The sequence below is a fragment of the Myripristis murdjan genome, chromosome 4 (assembly GCF_902150065.1).
Source record: "Myripristis murdjan chromosome 4, fMyrMur1.1, whole genome shotgun sequence".
Taxonomy (NCBI): Eukaryota; Metazoa; Chordata; class Actinopteri; order Holocentriformes; family Holocentridae; genus Myripristis; species Myripristis murdjan.
In genome coordinates this window covers 8,532,584-8,555,621 of record NC_043983.1, presented here as the reverse complement: position 1 = coordinate 8,555,621, position 23,038 = coordinate 8,532,584, and the positions used below count along the sequence as shown (strand labels likewise).

At 42.1% G+C, this 23,038-nt stretch overlaps 1 protein-coding gene across 2 annotated transcripts; it reads right to left on the bottom strand.

Annotated features, from left to right (window-relative positions):
- Positions 1-135: 135 nt before the first annotated feature.
- Positions 136-22,395, bottom strand: ccdc50a (coiled-coil domain containing 50a). 2 transcript variants are annotated; one of them, XM_030050478.1, is made up of 12 exons: positions 22,099-22,395; positions 18,288-18,350; positions 14,084-14,213; positions 12,320-12,410; positions 11,805-11,907; positions 7,704-8,636; positions 6,894-7,045; positions 6,036-6,080; positions 5,459-5,596; positions 5,186-5,268; positions 4,928-5,043; positions 136-2,628 (listed from the first exon to the last, which is right to left on the bottom strand). In XM_030050478.1, exons 1-12 carry the CDS (start codon positions 22,145-22,147, stop codon positions 2,609-2,611), a joined length of 1,923 nt encoding a protein of 640 aa, XP_029906338.1. In that variant the 5' UTR covers positions 22,148-22,395; the 3' UTR covers positions 136-2,608. The 2 variants fall into 2 exon arrangements, with proteins under 2 accessions (XP_029906338.1, XP_029906339.1); XM_030050479.1 differs by lacking the exon at positions 7,704-8,636 and having other exon boundaries at positions 22,099-22,392.
- Positions 22,396-23,038: the final 643 nt, after the last annotated feature.

Genomic DNA, 23,038 nt, shown 5'->3' with positions numbered 1-23,038 from the left:
TTTTTTCGGGCCTATTTGAGGCTAAGACCTTTCTTTTCTTAGTGATTTTCATATGGTTGTCAGTGAAATGCACAGGGTAGCTCCATGTGTTTGATGGAACTAATGATGATTTCATGAATGAACAACATTCAGAAGCATTGGAAATACTGATATAGTTTATTACATTTGAAGATGCTAAAGGTAAAAGCAATTCATTGATTTCATTTCAGTTTAAAAAAAAGTCAGTTACAGTGCCAACACATACATGTGTTGAGTAATGATTGGTAGATTGCATACAAGCCCTGGGTTAAAGGAAAGCTGAAACTCAATTATCAGTTTGGATTGCACTCAAAGTCAAGATAATGACTGATGCACAATATCCACAAATACACGCTTGAATAAACATCCTGATTGGATCATTTGTGTGCATTTTTTTTTTCTGTTCAATCATCTACATGTCCACAAGGTGGTACTCTTGTAAAACAATCTAGTAAAAGCGCCACCTCAGTGGGGTGTGGTACCTCTGCTACAACCATATCAACTTAAAAAGCTGAGATTTCCCCATCTTCAAGTCCCAGGAAACAAAAAAGTACACATATGGCACAAATCCCATTCTGTCAACAACAATCAGCATATTACAGATGTAGAAACACCTGACAAAAATACTCCTCCAACTTTGCCTACAGCAATACAAACATCACACTTGGATAAAGACTCATGGGGGAGAAAAATACAAAAGATGAGGCAAACGTTCTCTGAATCAGAAAGGGAATCATGATCAAAGTTACTTTATAGTTATGCTGCCATGTATTACAACTTGAGAACTTGGAAGTGGGATACTAAATCCTTTTGTAGATATGATACATCATAAAAGCGTCAGTAAACTCAAACCTCAACTGTGCTCTCTGTTTGCCACTGCCCACCATCCTTATTCAATATGAACAGAAAATAACTGGTCATGGAGCAGTGAAGAAACATGCTAAAATAGGTCCCTTTGTGCAGAATTACAAGAGTTTTTTCAGCTGCATTTAGATGCATTTCTATTGTGGAAATGTTTGTTTTTACTGCGAGCAGGAAGCAACGCTTGCCTCTGAGACAAAATAAAAAGGGGTGGAAGCAACAGAGCAGGAAAACTCAGGGAATGGAAATCAAGCAAACAAGCTGAGGAAAGTCCCACAAAATATTGTATAAAAATAAACTATAACAAAATAAAAAGCTCCCTTTCTGGACAAATCTCTTGATATAATTAGTATGAGCCAGGAAGTAGGGGACTGAAGACAGAATCCTGTAGTTTCCACAATGATGAAAAAACATTTGGGAGCACAAGTAGAAATTCAGACATTATTTACACTTAAATAATCCAACACTAGCAAATGTTCAATCACACTAGGTCTGTGCCATCAGCACAAGCATGAATTAAAGTTTGACACAGACCGGCAATGTACATGCATTTCGGTACCGCTCCATTCTTTGAAGGGCTTAAAACATAATGGCCTATTAGTTTTGGTCTGTAAATGACCAAGCCGATATCAAACACAGGCAGAAAAGTGATTCAGTTTCCAGCAGGATATTGGTTAGCACATATTTTGTTCATTCACAAAGAGAAGGTTACTGGCTGTTTGTGCAACTTTAGCCCTTGTTGAATATAAGGAGGGAGCCAGATAATTTGATAGAGAACAGAAATGCATGTACAAAGTTGTACAATTTCAGTAAGCATGCACATAGAAACACAGAGTCATACACAGAGCGTCCCTCATCCCTCTGCTTGTGCTTATTCTCATTATGAGGGCGATGAGGTCAAAAAATGCCCGTCACAAGCAGAAGAAGACATGATCTAAAGCCAGCTACATGTCCATGGATCATCACAAAGCACCATCTCCTCTGGATTTAGAAAGAGTGGTAAACATGTAAGCCAAAACACCCAGCATCTTGATATAGTTTTGTTTTGATTTTTGTTTGTTTTCTATGAATAAAACGATAGAAACGTTCCCTCAAAAGGAGTCGTATGCAGTGTGGCACATGGACGGGGCTTGTAAAGCCTTGTTGCACAGCACGACAGGTGGACAGAACTGCAGCTGGGGAGTACAAAGCAGCTGCCGACTCTTGTCTAAGACACTGTAGCAGCCATGTTGGATCAAACACAGGCACATCCCACGGTGAAGAGATGAGGAAACTGAGTTTGCATGGTTATATCCAGCAGAGGCTTCAAGCCCTTGTGATGGCACGGTTCCCCGAGATGGGACGGAACATCAGCACATGATGACCACAGCAAAAGAGGATCCGGTTGCTCTAATTCAACAGCTAAGAACCATGGGAGTTCATGTCACAAGGCCGCTCTTTTGGCTTGTCTTGGTGTTGAGCCAGTTGAGCCAGTAATCACATGTATATGATTGATTTAAAAAAAAAAAAAAAAAAAAGGAGGGAGAGAGGAGCATATTTCCAGCACTCGAAGACACCAACTTTCTACTAAACTCTGGAGGGTGTTAGAAAAATCCCATTGCCAACTCATTAGATTGTCCCAAGCTTCTTGGTCAACAGAGTGTGAATGGTTGGAGAAAGAAAAAAAGATGAATGAAAAAGGTGACAAAGGAGAACTGACAGATTGCCTGGACAACACAGGGAGCCTGAGTCACTGCCTGTAATAGGCACCTGAAAAAGATGGGGGGGGGGGAGAGAGAGAGAGAGAGAGAGAGCTGGTATCAGCAGTTTGATACATCACACTGCATGTCTGCCATAGCACACATTAAAACTGTAATCCACCCTTTTGTTGATTTTTTTTTTTTTTTTTTTTTTTTTTGGCATCATCTTTGGTGCTAAGCCATTGCAATGGTATTTTTGAACCACACCCAGAAATCACTATGATGTCATTTCCCTTGGATTTGCTGTTTCTGTCTATATGGCTCTCCATCCTTGTCTGTCCAGTCACGGTGGCTATCACTACTGATATTAACTAACTAGTCCTGTTTATTTGAAACACACATTCTCACTGTAAGGGCTTTGATAAACAAAACATGACTTCATGAATTCCTGTACACCACAGGGTTTTTTTTTCCTGGGGAAAATCCAACAGGGGATGTTCAGAACAACTGATGTAAACGTTTTTTTATACTGGATATATGCTAAATTACCATATTCATATACACTACTCACAAAAAGTTAGGGATATTTGGCTTTTGGGTGAAATTTATGGAAAATATAAAAAGTTCACGCTACAGTGATATTATATCATGAAAGTAGGGCATTTAAGTAGAAGTATACACTGGTGATTTCCTCATCTCAAACAATTTCTTGAAACAAAAGCCAACAACAGTGGTGGATATACCACAACAAAAAATGTCAGTGTCAATAACTTGTCATGTGCCCTTGAGCATCAATTACAGCTTGACAACGACGTCTCATACTGTTCACAAGTCGACTTATTGTCTGCTGAGGCATGGCATCCCACTCTTCTTGAAGGGCGGCCCTCAGGACATTGAGGTTCTGGGGTACAGAGCTCCGAGCCTCTACACGGCGACTCAGCTGATCCCATAGGTTTTCTATGGGATTCAGGTCTGAGAAAATGCAGGCCACTCCATTTGAGGTGCCCCAGTCTCCAGCAGCCATTCCCTAATGATACGACCTCGATGAGCTGAAGCATCAAACACCTGATGTGAATTTTGCTGTTAAACTCCTTGTTAGAGAACAGCAACTTGTGCAAAAAGTACTGAAACACTGAACAGTTGGATATGTGCATTCAAAAGTTTACAGAAGGTCACATTAAGTTCACCTGTAAAGGTTATAATGCATTTTAGGTTCATCCTGAAATTTCACTCGAAAGCCGAATATCCCTAACTTTTTGTGAGTAGTGTATGTCACACATTACCTCAATGGATCACAGAACACTTTTTATATCACAAGACTACTCATATATTTTTCTTTAAATATGTTTTAAATAATGTATATCTCGCATGAGACGTACTTCAGATTCAAAGTGTGTAACCTACATAGTGTGGATCCCTTGACATGGACAACACCATGCTCACCCCTATGTTAGCATGAATAGCTGATTTGATGATTTAACTCTTAGTCAAGCATCCCTTGAGCCACAGAGATGATACATTTCACCATCAAATAACTGTAACTGGCCCTACAGAAATGGTGAGGGCAGTGTTGAGTCTCAGTTGCTCAGCTGTCTCACTTGCAAGCAAGTGTGAGGCAGATAAGAAACTTTGTAAGTAAACGTTCAGTGTTCCTTTAGCACTAGGACTCTATCGGAACATGATCATTCACTTATTGCAATTGTGTTGTCTGGACTGTGAGAGGAAATAAAATCCAACTGCATCCTCTTATCTGCTTGGAATTCTAGCTTTACCACAATCACCACTTCCATTCCAGAGCACTGGCAAGATACTCAGGACAGTCCTGCTTTCAGGACAGTCTCCAGTATCATATCAAGGCACCAATACCCGCTCTTTAAAGCAATATGGAAGTTTAGTCACACATTGAGCTCAATACAAGTCTACATGCTGTGACTCGGGTTCACTGGGAGCTCCTCTGTACAACACAAATCTTCTGTTTTTCACCTATTACATAGTTCTTACTTAAATATGAACACATTTTAGACATGACTCCAGCAGGAAGCCTATTTATTTGAACCCTGACTGCTGATTCTTCATAACTGTTGTCATATCAGGTCATCAGGATCACCAGATCCATTTTCCCATTTAAACAGTAATTGTTTGAAAAGTCAGCGTTCAGCTGTAAAAACATCAGACCACCCCTTCCTTACGTGACACTCTTTGAGTCATGTTTGTAACTTGTTGTACAGTGGCGCTCCCGGTGAACCTGTCAGAATATACTCTTATGTGTTACTAAATGTTCATATTGCTTTAATACTGGTGCACATTCTAATGTAATTAAACTGTAAATTAGCCGTGAGTAAAGCCTAAAGCTCTGGGCATTGACATGCCTTTATAAGCAGCCTCAGGCCTGGAGGGAGCGCGGGGGGAGAAAGGGTTGTCTGAGTAGCCGTAGCCAGAGCTGGAGTTCACATTCTCGTAGTCGTGTGTACGAGGCTGAGGAGGCCTGAGACAGGGAAGGTGACAGGCAGGGAGACAAAGACAAAGTAAATTCATGAGAATGCTACTGCTCCTGAAAGCTTTGACTCATGCAAAAATTTGTAATCGCTTTGTAGCAAAGGCACAATGAGTAGCAATGAGTGCTGTACCTGGAAGGCTTGTTGTGGTTCTTCTGCTTCTGGTATTCATGCTCATCTCGTGACCTGGGTCGGACAACCTCCTCTGAGTTTGGCTGGAAACCAGCAGAGGAAAGCTGTTTAAACGCTGATCTGTTCACTCTATTATGCAAGCATAAAACCATGCTTCTTGTACCATGGTGGAAATGTGAGTAAAATGACAGATGAAAATCACAGGCTGGAAAAATTGTTTGCTCCAAACCACAAAGTGAATTTAAAAAATGTGAATGGTTTCAGAAAAATCACCCTGTCTCCCTCTTGCCGCCTCCTTTCCATCGCCATCCTCTCCATGGCCAGCCTCTCCCTCTCCTTCTCTTTCTCCCGCTCCCTCTCTTTCCTCCTGAACTCCTTCTTTTCTTGTTCCATAAGCAGCCGAGCGATTTCCTGCCACAGCAAGACAGCAGCTATAACTGCAGCGGTTGTATAATGTACACCGTGTTAAAGTGCCACACATCAACTTCATTTGTTGCCATGTTTGCGTCCCTTATACACTATGTATTTTAACTACTGTATGATAACCACATTTCTCCTCAATCAAGAACATATTTGAAGACATCACTTTCACAGCAATACACCTATTTAAAAAAAGCTTTTAATAATCACCATGGCAATTGCAAAATTATGCCTTACATCGCCACACAAAATCATGAGACAGCAAGACTGTCATGGTTGGGGCATGGTTGTGTGTATTTAGGGATATATAACTATAAAACTGGAACCAAGCTTCTGTGTCATAATTGGTTTAATGTAGGAGATGAAAGTATAAAAAGTGGAGGACGGAGAGAATGAGATGAAAAAGTTTCCATACTTGGCGCCCACTCACCTCATCCTGCGCCACTTGAGCTGCACGCTTGTCCATCTTACTTGCCTGAAACCAAAAAATAATCACGAGTCACATTTTCCCCATGTGGAACAGTATGTTCCCACTTGCATTATATAACATGGGAAGTGACTGGGACAAAGTTGGTTCAACACACTTCTGTCACATCTATGGCTTCAAAGGCATTTAGTGCTTGGAAGTCGCTACTCCACATCATGCTATTCCATTGTTTCTTTCATCGGCTCCACATGTTAAAGCTTGGAAAAAAAAAGAGCTTCAGACAAGGCATCTCTATATACAGTATAACTGTGACATGTATTAATACAAATACACATACAAATACAAAGTGAACATGGACTTAAACTGAACACCATCATCTAAACTGGAGATGTGCTTATATGTTTTCTTTGTATGAAGGCCAACAACTACATTCTACACAAAACTGAGTACTGGTGTATTGGGATTTACTAAAATGCCAGGGATAATATTTCACTGTAGTGCTGTTGTGCTGCAGTTGTTTTATGGTTTTAATATCTATATTGTTTGATTTTTTTAAATTATTGTCTTATCTTTCTTTTGACGCAGAAGACTAATTCCTGCAATATTTTTCATATTCAATTCTCTTAGCATTAGTCAGCAGCTTAATGGGGAAAGAGTTGTGTTAGACTTATGCACCATTAAATTTGCCATGTATCCTATTATCCACTGCACTTGTACTGTTGTCATATAGATTTTTTTTAATCATTCCATGTTCTAGGTAGTTTCTCTAACTTTCTTTTTTTTTTTTTTTAACCTTGAACAAAACTCTGCTTTCATGTTTTACATGTGCAAATAAACTGTATGCATCGTTTTTTGTCTCACCTTGATCTCCTCTTCCTGCATTCTCCTGGCCACTTCCATGTCTCTGAGCTCCTGCTCACGGAGGTCCAGTCTCGTCAGGCCCTGGGTGGCCTCACTCAGCCCATACTCACTTCCTGCAACTACTGTTCCACCCCCACGATGCACGATACGACCTGGGGATGGCACCACACTCCATTAAAGATAGGTATTGTGATGGTATGATTAACCACCCAAGGCACCCAAAAGGGCTGCAGTGCCTCTCCACTGGTTTTTGTCATCAGTGTTTGTTTAATGTCTGCGACAGCTTTGGGACAAGGCCCTACAATTGAAACAGAACCAGTCTAACAACCCTGAAGCCCTTCATGAATGCCATACAGTACATAGCGAGTGGTTAAGTCATCATGTGTCATGGAGCTATTCTACTAGAAAATCACAGCACATCACAGCGTTATTAATCTGAACAAGCTGTGTTATGTCCTTGTTCAATGTAACTAGGTCAGCAACATAAGAAAAAGCAAATCGCCCAACACTGCAACAGCAACACATTCAAACATTCAAATATCTGGCAGAACCATTAAAATGTGAATCATAGTTAGTCATCAGCAGTGAAATTGCCATCATTCTCTTTACCATCATTGTGACCAAGATTTAAGATCAGCAGAAGTGTGGAGAAGAGGAGGTGGAGAGGAACATGAGTCTCTTCATTAGTGATTATAGGGGTTAGGGGTGTCAACCCATCACCTGAAGCCCCGGTGAAGAAAGCAAACCCAAAAAACCCCACCACATCACAAACAAAACCAACGGAGCCCAGAGGTGGAGTCACGGCGGTACCTGTCTCTTTGATGGGGTGAGTATGACTGCGTTCCCTGCCAGGGCCCTCCCTTTGCCAAGGGTCCCACAACTCCCTCGTCTCCCCTCTCACATCGTCGTTCCTGTGCTCCTCAAACACCTCCCCCAGGCCGGAGTGGACACGCTGCCTGCCCCTTCTCTCCATCTCATTATCATCATCTTCCTGTTCCCAGGACACCCTGTCCTCCCTCAGCCAGTCTCTGCTGTGGCCCAACACAGGCTCCAAGTGCTCTTCAAGCCCTCTCTCTCTGCTTCTGGTTCTTGCTCGGTGTTTGTCTCTGTCTTTATGCCTTTGTCTGTCTGTCTCTCTGTGTCTGTCCCCGCTCAGTGCTCTGTCTCTTGATCTCTCCCTGTCTCTGACCCCTTCTCTCTCCCGCTCCCTGTCTCTTCTATGGTCCTTTCCTGGATCTCTGTCCCATTCCTGCTCCCTGCCCCTCTCTCGATCTTGATGTCTGTTCCTCTCTCTGTCTCTTTGTTTGTTGTCTCTCTCCCGATCCAAGGCCTTGTCTCTCTCTATGGGGCTGTGTGGTGGGGGTGGTCTGGCTGGTCTCTCCTTCCTCCTCACCACCCTCTCTCCATACTCTCCCTTTTGGCCCCTGGTTCTGCTGATCTCAGGGGGCTGATAGTCCGGGTATCTGTCCCCATGCTTGCCTCTGGAGGGCACCAAGTGTTCTGGGTATGGATCTGCATGCCTGCTATGCCCTCCTTCTGCCACTAGGTAGTGCTCTGGGTATCTGGAGTGGCTGTGGGGTGCTGCAGGGTCCTGTCTTGGGTACCTACTCCTTTTGGGCTCTGATGAGCTATAATCAGGGGAATAATCCCGACTTGAGCTGCCTCGAGTGTGCGCATTGTGTCGGCCTGGGGAACTAGAGTGGTAACGTCTGCTTTTGTCCAAGTCAAGGGGCTGTCTTGCAGCTGAGCAGGGAGAAGATGAGGAGAGATGATGGAGGGATGCCGTGGAGGTAATGGTGATGGTGCATTGGTTGATGAGATAACGGAGACATGAACAATAACACAGAAAGGGATGAGGTGAGCTTATCTGGTTAGTAAGCATGGGGTTAGTTACAGCATCTCCAAGGAGGATGCTGGGTAATGAGCATCAAACAAACACCATGCACATAAAGAGTAGATATCAGTGGCACCCATGTTGGCCCCAAAACGTCCCTTATACACCACAGATTGATAGATATACTTTAATGTCTGAAATTAAATAGACATCCTCAAAAACATTATAACAACATTCTTGTAAACATAGTTAATACAAGCCAAAGTGAGGTCAAAACATGAAGTGTTTGGAGCCAAATGAAAGAGAGCACTGTGGACTGTACTGCAGTGCTAATTACTGGATAGTCTCCAAACACTTCAGACTCGTTAGTATGTGATATTTGATGGACATAGTTGAAAATGAATAGCTGGAACACTAGCACTTAGCAAGCAAGCAAATACTGCTTTACAGCCAGGGCACGGTCAATGATACAAACAAAAAAATAAAACTAATAAAGCTGTGCACATGTGAGGTTATCTGAAGGTGAGCCGTTGCATTTCCAAGTAAAGCATCCTGCTGTGAGCTGGCCTATGACTGGCAAGTGTTTGAATGAAAACAAATGAGTACAAAAGCATGTGACGGAAGCACACAGTGAGCGGGGCAGTGCTCTTTGAGCTTAGAGTCAGCTCAATGGAATGCCAGTTATCTAACCAGTTGTTTAACGTCTCATCAACAAGGGGAACTTCCTTGACTTTCAAACTTTTGAAAAGAGAGGTAGATCCCAAAGACAGCCAGTCTAGCACCTATTCAGAACAACTGGGAAACATGAGCTGAAGCTGCTCCCTGCTAACTTCAGAGTAAAGTTCTTCCTATTGAGCAGCCCATATGAGACTAAGCAAAGGGGGGCTTGATTAAAAACAGTAGATGGCCACAGTCAATAAGATGTAAATTGTTTCCAACCTTCTGTCCCATCTGCCTTGTAAATACCCCTTTCCATGTTTCCCACTCTTTCTATCTTTTCCAGTTGTTTCTCTGCTGAGCGGGATAGGCTCTGCCCCCACACTGATTTGTGTGTGACTGTGATCCGCTGGATTAAGACAAACACGACAGCCAGCACCCCCTCATTTCCTGTGAGGAGCAGCCAATTACACGGCCTAAGGAAAAGCTACACCACCAATAACACAGAAGTGTGAATGTGAGTGTGTGTGTGTATGTGTGTGCATAAGAGGGATTTAGAAGCTACAATGGGTTGCAGATTTAAAATGCAAGCTGTGATGAAGAATATCTCTTTGCAGACTAACATACTGTTTGTGGGTGAGACTAAATCTCAAAATTAGAGACATGTGCTAGGCTGTGCATCACAGCCATCTTGTACACTGCATAAGATCTGTTTGGTTAGCAAGTGTGGTGATTTTTTCTTGCTCTAATAATGGATGCAGGGTAAATAAAGGGATCACATTAGTCTTTTTCCACTGTGTACACATTCATGCCACAGGTGTAAACTCACACACACAAATGGCAGGGACAATATAGGTGAGTGGCTGCATAACATAAAGGCCTATACAGAAACACACAGAGAAAGAGGGTGGAAGTGTGGCATAGTCTGAGTACAGAATATGCAACTTGCTGAGCGCTGTACGGACACAACAGGACACACATACTGACAGCTGGAGACATCTATTGAGGCCAGACAATATTATTTTGCACCCTATATTTTAAGCATTTAGCTGATGCTCTTAGTCAGACAAACTGACAATGGCATGATGGTGGAATAAGCTTAAATTCCTAAGTCACTGATATTAAAAGCAGCCAATAAAAAGAACCACAAGGGTCAACACAACAACACCCCAGTGGTGAAGGTAAAAACCTTACTGCTGCGCCTCTTTAATATTTATGTATGATCAATAATAGAGAACTGCTTGTTAGAGACACACAGCAAGAACCAAGCAGAGAAAGCTTTTTTTCACCCTGAGGGTGATTCTCTGTAGCTAAGAAGCTAATTCTGAGTCAAAAAGCTTTTTCTTCTCTTCTCAACATCTAGGACTGATACGAGCCTCTGGAGGAGCCAGAATCCAAGTACAACATGGACTGGAGTCCGGGCAAGAGAGCCAGGAGTCAAACTGCCAGATTAGAGCCAACGGTCTAAGCCAGCTGGAGAGGAAAGAGCTGAGCTTTTATTAGTCAGGAGAGGACATTAAAAGGAACCCTTTAAAATATCCACCCCTCCCCCCAAACACACACAAACACACGCACACTTGGCCTCTCTAATCTGCAAACACCTGTAGCTCAAGAACTCACACTCCATTCACACCGCAAGCACCCACATTGCTGTGCCACTGTCAGCTTCTGTTGATTTTTCTGTGCTGACAAACAAAGAGATGAAATAACCACGATCAACACCAGCCAGTGCTTTTTTCCAAGATGCCAGTGGTGTGCACTCATGGAAAGACTTTAAAAAGCTCTTTTGGCTTTTTGTTGGCTCCCAAACACTTCAGACTTGCATAACAATTAGGGCTTGGGGTGGGGGACATTTGTACGTGGGCATCTAACACATCACTAGCTAAGCCTAATTCTGTTCCTTAATCTTACTACAAATACACATATGCAGTTATCAGCAAATCACTGGAAATCCACTTAGGGTTGAATCAGATATCTACTTCTATTAAATGAAGTGAGTTTCTTGTGCATCGTCAAAGTAATGTGAGACGTTAGTCTTGCTTAAACAGTACATAACTCTGTAGTCCATTAGGAGAACTGCAAAACCAATTTACAAAGGTGTCTGCTGTTTAAAGAGAGCAAAATGATGAATAACTGCTGTGTGCAAACATCTAAGCCTCCCCTTCAAGGTCAGCTATGTGCTTACAATAGCATTCCTAATTCATAGCCTCAAGTCAGCAACAGTCTCTACAAACTTGCACACTGACATCCACAGATCTTTAAACGTCCCTGCAAACAGAGGCATATCTTGTCCCATGACCTTACACACAGGCTTACATGTGCACGTGTACACAAACAGATTCGTGGACACATGCACAGGCACACATACAGACAAACTAACAGGCACACACAAACCAGTGAGCCAGTGGCGCTTTCCCCACCTCCATGATCCTCGTAGTATTCATCCTCAAAGTTTGCCTCCAGGTGCTTCTGTCTCCGCCTCTCCTCCTTCATCTCCTTCTCTTGCAGCTTACGAGCTATGGCCTACAAACAAACACACACACATAAACACAGTCAGAACAGTCGTCATCAGCAACCACTGAACCACTGCTGCTGACTGATGCCCCTGAATCTGTGCCATGCATCACAAATATCATAAAAAAACAGTTAATACATTTCCAGAGGGCACTGAGAACAGGTGTTTGCAATAATATTTATTCTGTGTCTGCACATTGTGTAGAGCATCAACTTTGTCCCGTCTCTATGAAGTAAAAAAAAAAAAAAAAAATGTCCACACAGGCCACATCACCATTCATGAAGAGAAGTAAATATCCTCATGATTCAAGATGCATGACCCACCCATGACTGTACATAGATGATGATGATGATGATTGCTTAAATGGCCAATAGTGTCTGAATGTGTGTGCACGTTTGTGCGCGTGTGACTGTTCCTTACCGCATCGATCTCTTCCTGTTCTCTTTGTTTTTCAGCCTGTCGGACCAGTTGTTCTTGCATCTCCTGGGCGATCTCATTATCTTGGCGCTCACTGAGGTGTGTATGTGTCGCATGTCCATGTTTTCACATATGGTCGTATGTGTGTGGGGTGGGGGGGGAGAACATTTCAATGTTAATGACAGATAAATAAGAATTAATAGCCTCTAAACTACCATACACAACTTAGGGCTAAGTAATAGAATGTACGTAATTAATTCAACAATAACAATGTCACAAATCGTCCAAGTTGGAATATGGATGTTGATATCGGACAGAATGTTCTGTCTGTTATCATGATTGAGTGCCTAGACATGTACACGTGTATGGCCTTCTGTGAAACTGCTAAAGTGAATACAGGCACATTTTTGCTCATCATGTGCAGGAAATTCTTTACATTCTCTATATGAACACTAAAATTTTTAGCATTTGTCATGCTCTGTGATGGGCTGGCAACCTGCCTGGGCTTTTTCACAGCCCTCTGTCCTCTGTCCCATGCTGAAACATGTGGCTTCTCTGCCCTTTTGAAGTTCATCTATGGTACTGATACTGAGTTACAGAGGTCTTAACCTGGCAAAAATAATTAGACAGTCGCTCCTTGTAATGCTTTCATCATCAGCTACTGAGGTACAGGGGACGCTACATCCCACTTACTCAGGAGGCTTGTAAGTGTGAGAGAGTGAGTGTATGTGTGTGTTTATGCGTGTGTGTGTGTATGTGTGTACACATATGCGTGAGAATGAGTATATGTGGGGTGGCATTGGCAAGGGCAGAGAAGATGACAGCATGAGTTCCCAGGATGCCAAGCGGCACTGGGCTGCCTACACTGATGGTGGAGCATCTGGCTTCTCCCTGGGGGGTGCTGTCCCATGACTATGTGTGTGTATGTGTGTGTGTGTGTGTTGTATGCAACTGACTTTTGGAACAATGCTCTCACTGAGCTGTGAGTCAGCACTTCTGATTTTTTTGTTGCAACACTTGCAGTGCAGAGGGGTGGATTTTTACCCATAGTGCATCTATGCAGGATTCTATCACAGTCTATTGTGTGCCATATAGAGCACTGACCTAAAGCAGCGGCGGCAGAATGTATGGCTTAGTTCAATCCATCTATACAGCATCTAACCATGGTATGTGCCCAGTTGGCGACTAAAATGTTCCACTAGTGTGATACCACGACAAAAAGTTATGAAATTGTGCATATACAAAATATACTGATGATGACTTCATTAAAACACATTTAAGGGGCAACAGGTGTATAAAATAGTGAAATTATAAACCAATATAACTTTACTCATAATCCCAAACACTTAAAATATTAAGTCAAATTAGTTTTTAAATCTATTCTTGATTTCTATAGAGCCAAACAAAGTATGAAAGTAACCTAAGTTTTTCCAGTGGCATTTCTCAAACCCAACAGATTACATTAGAGTTTTATTCATGTAATCAGTAATGTAGAATTGATTCTAGTTTGAAAGTAGCCATCACAATCCTGTAGTACAAATATTTAGTACGTAATGGGTTTGCATTATGAAGGTCTCACAACTGCTCTGTGCATATTTAATTATATTAGCTGTCCCTGTTGCTTTTTGTAGACATTTAATTACATAAATGGTGTGTGTGTGTGTGTGGGTGTGTGTGTGGGTGTGGGTGTGTGTGTGTGTGTGTGTATGTGTGTGTGTGTGTGTGTGTGTGTGTGTGTGTGTGTGTGCACATGTGAGGGACACCCACAGGTCGTGGTGCTGCTTGTGGCTCTGAGCCTTGGCCCTCAGATCCTCCTCCTCTTGGAGCTTCTTGGCCACCTGCAGGTCCTGCTGCACCAAACGGCTCTTATGGACGTTGGACGCCAAGTGGCTCTCGACTGCAGACACAAACATACACACAAGCACCGCTCTTAAGACTGTAAACACACAAACCACAAGAGATCAGCTGGCCTGACCACACAGCTGCTGAGGAATTAGATGGGCGACAGTAGCACTGAGAGGAGTTTATTTACAGGGCCACACTAGTTTGATGTTTTTCCCTAAGAGGTTGCCATGTTGTTAAGGTGGACGTTGACAGCACAGACTCTTCAATCTCTGCTGCTAAACACAGTGTGGCTCTTAGTCACTGAGAAATGACTGTTCCAAGCAGAAGTGCCGTTCCAAGGTTGTGTGATGGCACGTGCAAAATCTTAACAGGTGATAAATCCTGCTTGCTGACGCACTCCAGCACTTGGTGAGCATGGAGGGCATCACTCACTTGCCCAGCTCTGTTTCACCTGGCTATCGATCCGTTCCTAGCTTTCATGTGAAAGGGCCAAATTACGTCTTGCAATTTGCTCGAGAGAGCCTCCATAAAGTTCCTGCTTCGTGACTGGCAGAATGAAAAGAGGACGCTGTGAGTCACAGCTGTGGCAAATTGATAAAAGGCAAGGGCTGACAATGTTTTTTTTGGGGTTTTTTTGTGATGATGCTGATCAATCGTTAAAGTTTATGACATCCTGCGATAGAAAAATATAACGACGAAACTGACGTCAAAACTCGACATAAGTAGGCTCTCATTCATCCAATGCAAGGTTTTTCAACAAGGGAATTGAGTTGTCTCTCAAGGGAACAAAACAGAAGGCGGGACAACAAACATAACCTTGGGAGGGGTTTCTTTATCATTGAGAAAAAGGAGATGAAGGGTGGGAAGACAAAAGTCTTGCTTTAGACACTACATCAGAGCCATGTATGGATGTTTTTATGGAAACAGAGAATACTTTTATCAGTGGAAGCAATGGAGAAATGGAAAGTTACCAAGACACAATAAGCAGCCACCTAACAAGAGATGTTAACCACTCTGTGTTGCAGTGACATTGTATTCTTGACTTTTGAGGTGTACCCATATAATTGACGCATCAGTTGCCTCGCTTGAGAATAACATCCTCTTCTTTACACCTTAAGGAATTCACACGTTCCAACTGCTATTGATTTTTCCACTGATCAGGTAATCTTTGACCAACAATAGCATTATAATTAAATGTGTTATCACACTCATGAATATTCAACAGTTTAAAGCTCTTTATATTCACCTCCCCCTTAGAATTAGTTGGTTCTTGTGGATCAAATGAATTGTCAAACTGCTTTTGCCTTCAAGTGTTGATGCAGCCATGAGATGTTTTGCATGCAATGTTTTGAATACTTCAGTTTTGCATGCTCAGGATGTTAAACCGGAAAAAAAGAACATTAAACAGCACACTAAACAGAAGAAAATGTCCTAAAATATTTCCTTCTTGACTGGCAGAAGGATGGCCATCTGTTGATGTGATCCACAAAAAAAGGAGACTGAACATTTAGGGGAGAGTGAGCTTTGTGAACTGGCATTCTCTTTGATGACCTCCAGGGTCAGAGGTAAAGCAGACATCTTTCCAGCTCTAACTGGTGGCTGCAGAAGGGGAGAGGCTTTGTCATGGATCACTATGGCAGCACTGGATCACTGTAGCCTTAAAAGGGTTAAGGACAACACAAGGACAGGCCAGCCCAAACCCATCCATCCAAAATCCATCACAGCCAAAACAGAGCCTAAGTGCACTTAGGTTATGGCTGACATCTGGCCCTCTTCCTCACACAGATCAGCACATAATTCAGCCTTGTATTGTAGTAAAAGACTGATGTCTTTAGAAAAAAAACAAAACAAAAACAAAACAAAAAAAAAAAATAAATTCTTGTCTGAGGTGCTACGTTTTCATTTTGTAGACTGGATAAAAACATCAACACAAAAGCGGAACAATATCCCACTGATTCTCTACACAGTCCAAAAGCAGCAGCCTCTTTCTGTTGTTTTCTATCATTTCCATGTGAATAAGTGCAGGTGAGTGAGATAAGCAGTGACGCTGCAGCCATTAGCCATCTGCACATCATATTTGTCTTTGATGACAGGAAGCCCCTCTTTTATCTGGGTTCCAGTTTATCAGCTCCTCCAGACAGAAACTGTTCTTTCAACCTAACCTAGCAGAAGGGGGGCTTAGCTTACTTTCAGGGAGCCAGGAAGAGTTCATGAGAGTATTTTAGCAAGGTCACTTGTGCAAAAGATGCTTTTAATGGAGGAAAAATAATAATGGATCAGACACAAAAAAAATATTCATAATGCACTTACTGCAAAAAAACAAAAATAAAACAGCAAGGGAACTAATGAACACAATAGTTCTTTAGAGAGTCGCCAAGGCACTTTTAAAATCATGTGAAAAAGAGGCAGACCTGATTACACACAAGCTCACATAAAAGCTATAGCTTATCTAATGAGGCACACAGAGACACACAAACTTAGCACTAAAAAGCAACAGATGAGACACGATAAAGGAATGTTGAGAGCTACAGAGTATGTTCATGTGCAAAACATGTGCACACAAAGTGGTTCCTCATATGTGCACGCATACACACGCACACACAGTCACAAACAACAGCATCTAAATGTGTGTCTGGTGGCGTAGAAAAACCCTTGCTAAGCTGATTGTGCTGTCTAACTTCTATCCAGTCTCGTTTTTAGCCTCGGCTGCCCTTTCTGCGCTATAGCTGCAGTAAACACGCATTAATGTGATCCAGACACAGCAGATGCACTAGTCCACTGTAGTGTGCCACAACCCCGCTCTGCTATTGTTGGAGCATCCTGCAGTATTCACACCATGCACAGTCTGTGGGTGAAGCAGGATTTATATAGGCTTAATCAGGCTGCTTCCACTGACACTGCGGTTTGCCCTGTCGGCCATGACAAATTTTCCAGAGGGGGAAACTGGAGCAATGGACTATGTTCATTTCTCTACTCTGGCACTTCAAAAAAATGATAGTTTGTTCTTCTTGCAAAGTAAGCACAATGTGCCCTAGGAATATCGTGGAGTGGCTTATCAGAAACAGTCCACAAACCGGGGTCCCGGCACATTTTACATTTAAATATTCAAGATTTTAATTTAATTTTATTTTATTCAAGATTCCAGACCTACATGTCCACACATCTCTGTGGATTTTTTCAGACTGTGTAACATCTCAGACTACTGTTAGCAAAATGTTTATCATGCATGTAAATACTCCAACTGTTAAAGTTCAGGTTGGTGGGTTGGGACAAATAATGATGAGACATCAAGTGCTGATGATTGTCTTCCAAGATCACTGTGATTTTTCCCTTCTGTATGAATAGTGATGGCTGCCTTGCCGATGTTAGAGGTGTCAAATGATTTCATGCATAGTTTGCACCATGATCTTTTCTCCATTTTAGGGTCCTTCACCAACCATTTTTTTTTTATTTATTTATTTTGGACAGGTAAGCAATTTCTCAGAAAACTTGTATATTCCCATCTTGTGGCCTTGGACAGGATGGCACAGCAAGTGCCCCTGTCAATTTGTGTGCTATAGTATGAACAGGTGCTTGAATTGCCCTGCCCCGCCCACTTGGACCACATATTCAGCTGGCCGCTTAAAAGGTGAACAAAATCAGAATATGTTGCTCATATGATACTGCAAGTTCTGGATAATGCTTTTTTGAAAACTGTTTTTGAGAAAACTGGAAATACAAGAAAATCTGGAAAAGCAAATATTTAGCCTATCCATAGTTTTTTCTGTACTTAACCTGGACCTGGAAATGATCAAAATCATACTCCATACTTTTTCATACTTTTCAGAGAGTGTAGGAACCCTGGATAATGGGTTTGATAGAGAGAAAATGACAACAGTCAGGGGATTATCTGTGTAAGTAGACTGTCTAGAAAAAGATACAGGTCTGATGGGACAGGAGCCATTTGAGAACTAAAAGGAGGTTGAAGGTGACTGCAGATTAACCATGTGATAGAAACATAACAAAGCAGGAACATAACAGAATAACAGCAGCTCCTTGTTAAAAATAAACAAGAATTCCCGTGAATGAAACCTAAAATAATGGGGGGACACGGAAAATCAAACAGCTACAGTACAGTTTTGCTTACTTTCTTGTTCCTGGAGGTTGTGGGCCAGGCAGTGGTCCTCCAGCACTGCAAAGTCTCGACACACTGTGGAAACACAAAGACAGCTAGATTAAAACGGTCAGAAGGGCTGGACTGTAGGCGTGTTCCTGAAAAAGTATATACTATGTGGCACACGTTATCTGTGAAAACAAAAAACTACCCTAATTGCCTGGAAATACAACTACTAACCACATATTGCAATGTAATGTGTAGATTTGTCTTGTAAGCCCATGTGAGCTGGGTGCTAAGAGTACATGACACTGAAATAAAAAAACAAACAACACAAACCATTTCTCTAGAATGCAATACCTAGTGCCCATATCAGGTCATTGCTATTTTTATGTGTGCTAAAGAGGTAATGGAAAGCCTGATACAGGATGTGCTTGGTATCTAAAAGGCCAGACCTGATCCCCAACACAAAATTTGCCCATCGGGCCTGCGCCTGTGGTTCGAGGTGTTGGGTTATTTTCATCTGAGAAAACATGAAGTGAAACTGTGGCCACGCAGCAGTGATGCACACTCTAGTCTAAGCTGCTGCTGAAGGCCTATTTAGAGGTGGTGGTTATCTGAAGGTTGCAGAAGTGAGCTTGCAAGTCAGAATCTCAACACTGGATGACAAAATGTCAGGAGCAGACATGAAAATGGATAGTACTCTCCCCTCAAAAAAACATCAATGATTATTTTGGTGAAACCACAGCACTTAACCCTAAAAACAGCTGCTAAGTGACCAACAGTAAAGGGCAGTGGTTGTCTTACAGGCATCTGTATACAGATAAGACAGGGAGGTTTTGAAAGAACATGCATGCTTGATAAATTATTCCTGCATAATTAATATTAACAAAAATTTCCCCAATGAGTGTCATTAAAAGACACAAAGAAGATGCCGATCCCCACTGGGTGACTGCAGCATTGCTGAGTTAGAGCTTCTGGTCTTTTGGGGCTTAATGAGTGGAGCAAGGCAATGACATTATTTAACTGCTCATGCTAAAAAGGAATGCAGAAATGGTACCGTATTGCACTTTGGATAAAGATGTCCACCATGACATGGTAACCTCGACTCATCAAACACTGATAGGTTATCTAAGCTATTAGAAAAAAAAAGGCCACAGTTGAGTTCATGAGATGGAAACTTCACAGTTCTGAGAAAGTTCGGACATTTCAAACTTCTATGCCTTCATGATAGATAATCTCTGCTTGATTGTTAAAGAGGACATGGGAGCTTATGGAGAAAAAATGAATATGCCGAAGACTAATAAATGTATACAAATCAGACCGCTTACTGTACATTCAACTGACAAAAATGTCAAATAAATACATAATTTACCAGTGCGTCAATCTAAGAGAACCATGTAGACTCAAATATCATATTTCATGCTGATTCCACAGTTTCAATATTAACAGTGTAAACAGTCCTCACTTCAATCCACCCTCTGCAGTTTTGCATAATACTACTTCAGGGCCTAAACCAAAATATTCCACCATGGACAAATATGAAACTGAAGTGCACAACCAGCAGACAACATTACTGCGAATGTTGTTATTGAGAAGTCTTTAAGAAATCTCGGGAGACCAACAGTATTTGTCAGTGAGGCACATTTGGTCTAGCATTTTATGGCAACAACTCATCACTTTTATTATTTTCCTCCCAGTGCTTAGCTCAAAGTCTAGAGCTGCACAATTATGGGCACAATGGTAATACCAATTATCTGGCTAGATGATCACAATTATTAGCCTTTATGGTTATGAGGAGAAAAATTATTTTACTGCATTTATGCATCACACATCAACACATAAACTGCATTCAGCTACAGCAGACGTTACTGATATACCAATAACTGATTGGAAAATCTACAAATTGTGCAGCCCTTTCGGGGAATTTCTCTCTTAAACAGCCGACATTTCTAAACATCCATTTTTCCTGATCTGAAGTAAAGCGGATTGAATTGCTGATTACATTCCATCAGTCTTTAAGAGTTGACAGCGATTTAACTCCTCTCTGTTCAAGCATATGTCAATTTGGACATGCTGCACTAAGAAGTTTTTCTTCATTGTTGCAAGGTGGATAGAATAATTTGGTCTGAGTGGTTCAATCTACTATTGCTTTGGATCCTCTGACACCACAATTTATCACTGGACTTACTACTCAATCCCTTACTATTCCTGCTTTTCATTAAGCATTATGCAGACCACAGCCACACTCCATAAACACAGAGGCGCTCACAGCCTTTTATGTGCTCTCAGAGAGATGACTTCATCCATATATATAATTAATAATCACTAGCAGACAACAAATGTGCAGCACTTCATATATGTTTAGTGTGTATTAAAGACAGTTCCCTAATAATGAAACCATTAGCTAATGTTATTGATTGCCTGGGACTCCAACTGAAACACACAGCACTGTTGCACGAGGCAAGGATGAGCGCTTAGGGCTGTTCATCCATCTGAGGAGTAGTGCAGATAGTTTGGCAATAGCAGGTGGGGGGTACATGGGATGTGTGAGAGACCGGATGAATGACTGGGATACATAGACGCAAAGAGGAGGAGGGTGGGACCCCTGCAAATCCCCCACTCCCTCAGACCTGCCCTCAGACATGATCAACACTGACCATGTTTCAGCCATATGCCTAATCTACTTAGCAAAGAAATGTGAGCTCTTCCCTGGTTAATACAATTATGCATATGCATTATAAGTGTTTTTATCTTGAGTATCTGGCCCGACAATGTGGGTGTGCGTGCTTCTATATTTCACGACATTAAATTAAGCATCAAGTGTCCTGTTGAGTTATTCACCATCACTCAGTCATCGTTCAGAGCTAAAAAATGAAAACACACTTAGCATGAATGCAGACACCAAGACCAAGATGCCAAAAAAATTCAGTAAACAAACTGGTGGGGAGGTGTGAAACCCGCCCACACATTGTAAAGCCTGACTATTAATGCCAAATGTTGCTTCTTTGAATCATCTTAAATTATGTAAGCCTGATTCACCAGTGAAGTACATCTAGACAACTTGTTGTGTTTACTATTCTCCTACCACAGTAGGGATACAAGCTGGAGAAGCAAGGTAGTGGACAGGCACAGTCCCTCTTTTCCAGACCAGAACAAGCAGCTCACTGAGCAGCTGCTTCCCACACAGGATGGGCTCCTTTCTTTCCATCAAACACATCACGCCATACAAACCCGTTTCAAAATGCAAAATCCGACTCTCCACATGCCTTTTGTCCTGATGTCTTTGAAGCAGTGTGGAACAAAAGGGCAGTTCCTGGCTGGTGTTAAAGATAAAGGCTAAAGTTAGTGAGACAGCCTTTAACTTGTTGTTAGTGCCAAATCCCCTTAGGAGAGTGTACTATGAAATCTTACAGGCTACTGATAAAGTGAGCTAAGTGAGTCTAGACAAATCTGACAGATAAAATTAAAGAGGCAACTGAAATCTCGCTGACTGGACACTGTCAGCCTTGAGTCCACGCTGCCGTCTTTACGCACAGAAACATATTGTCCTCAGGGATGAGTCACCTCAAAACACACAGGCACACACCTCCAGAAAAGTTATCGTGTATCCTAATGTCTCTACCACTGTATTTAATGACAGCTGCTTGAATCCAGCCGTCAAACTGCTGTGCTATTAGCTAGCACCCACTAGCACCTTTTTGCTAACAACATCCTAGCTACCGACCGCTGAAACAAACACCTGTGCTCACACGGCTATTCTTGCTAACGTCAACTAGCTGGGTGAATTTGTGATGCTCGACGGCTAGCTTGCTTCTTGTTTTAACCAGCAAACGTGTATTACCCTCTTTCACTCCAGGTAGTTTATTCTGGTCGATGCTAAATTCAGCCATGTTGTCAGCGATAATATGTCAAAACCGTTGACGTTGAATTATACTTCCGCGTATCTTCCCAAGGTTAACCGGCGTCTGATTGATGGCCGTTACTTATAAACCCGATTGATTTTTTCAGGTGCTGGACGGCCCTGTTGATTAGTTTCGGTAGCCACCTCTCTCGAAACGTCGCTGCTGTAATTGCCTGGCAGCTGCTTTGCTGTAGCAGGAGCTAGCATGTCAGATTTTCGGCGAGCATCCCTCCCACGCTGACCCTCCCTCTTCGACCGGACCGTCAAGCTACACTGAACTAATGTGAACAACTTCCGGTTTTAGCTTTCAAAATAAAGCAATAGTTGACAAACGTGCTGCAAAGAGTATCAAATTTAAATTTATCAATGAGTTAGTTGTACATTGATTTAACAAAATTCAGTCTACCGATACTGGCTTTCAATTTTGGAATTTTTTATTCATACCCTAACTATAAATGATAGTTCATGTTTTCATGTTTAATAATTTATTAACATTTGATCAACGTTTGGATATATCGTGGTATTTGCCGTGTTCTACACTGAATTTCTGACGTTTTGTACACTGCTTTGGCAATATTTTTCTAACAAGCAGCAGTCGTGTTAATGACCTCAACTTAATTGATGTAATTTTGCGATTTTATTCTGAAGTTAAAATAAGTGATTTCTGGTACCGTTCTAGCTTTATGTTGTTGACTTGACGCCGCTGGCTCAGTGACCACCGCCAGCTGCAGCTGCGGTATGTCGGCTCTGGTCAGTCCGTCAGCCCCGCAGGAGCGGAGGGCACACATCCCCTCTGTCTACATCTGCAGCCTGAGAGCAAAGCAACGTGTTGGGTCACTGTACGGTTCGGACAAAGGTTTTGGCTAAAATACATTGAGAG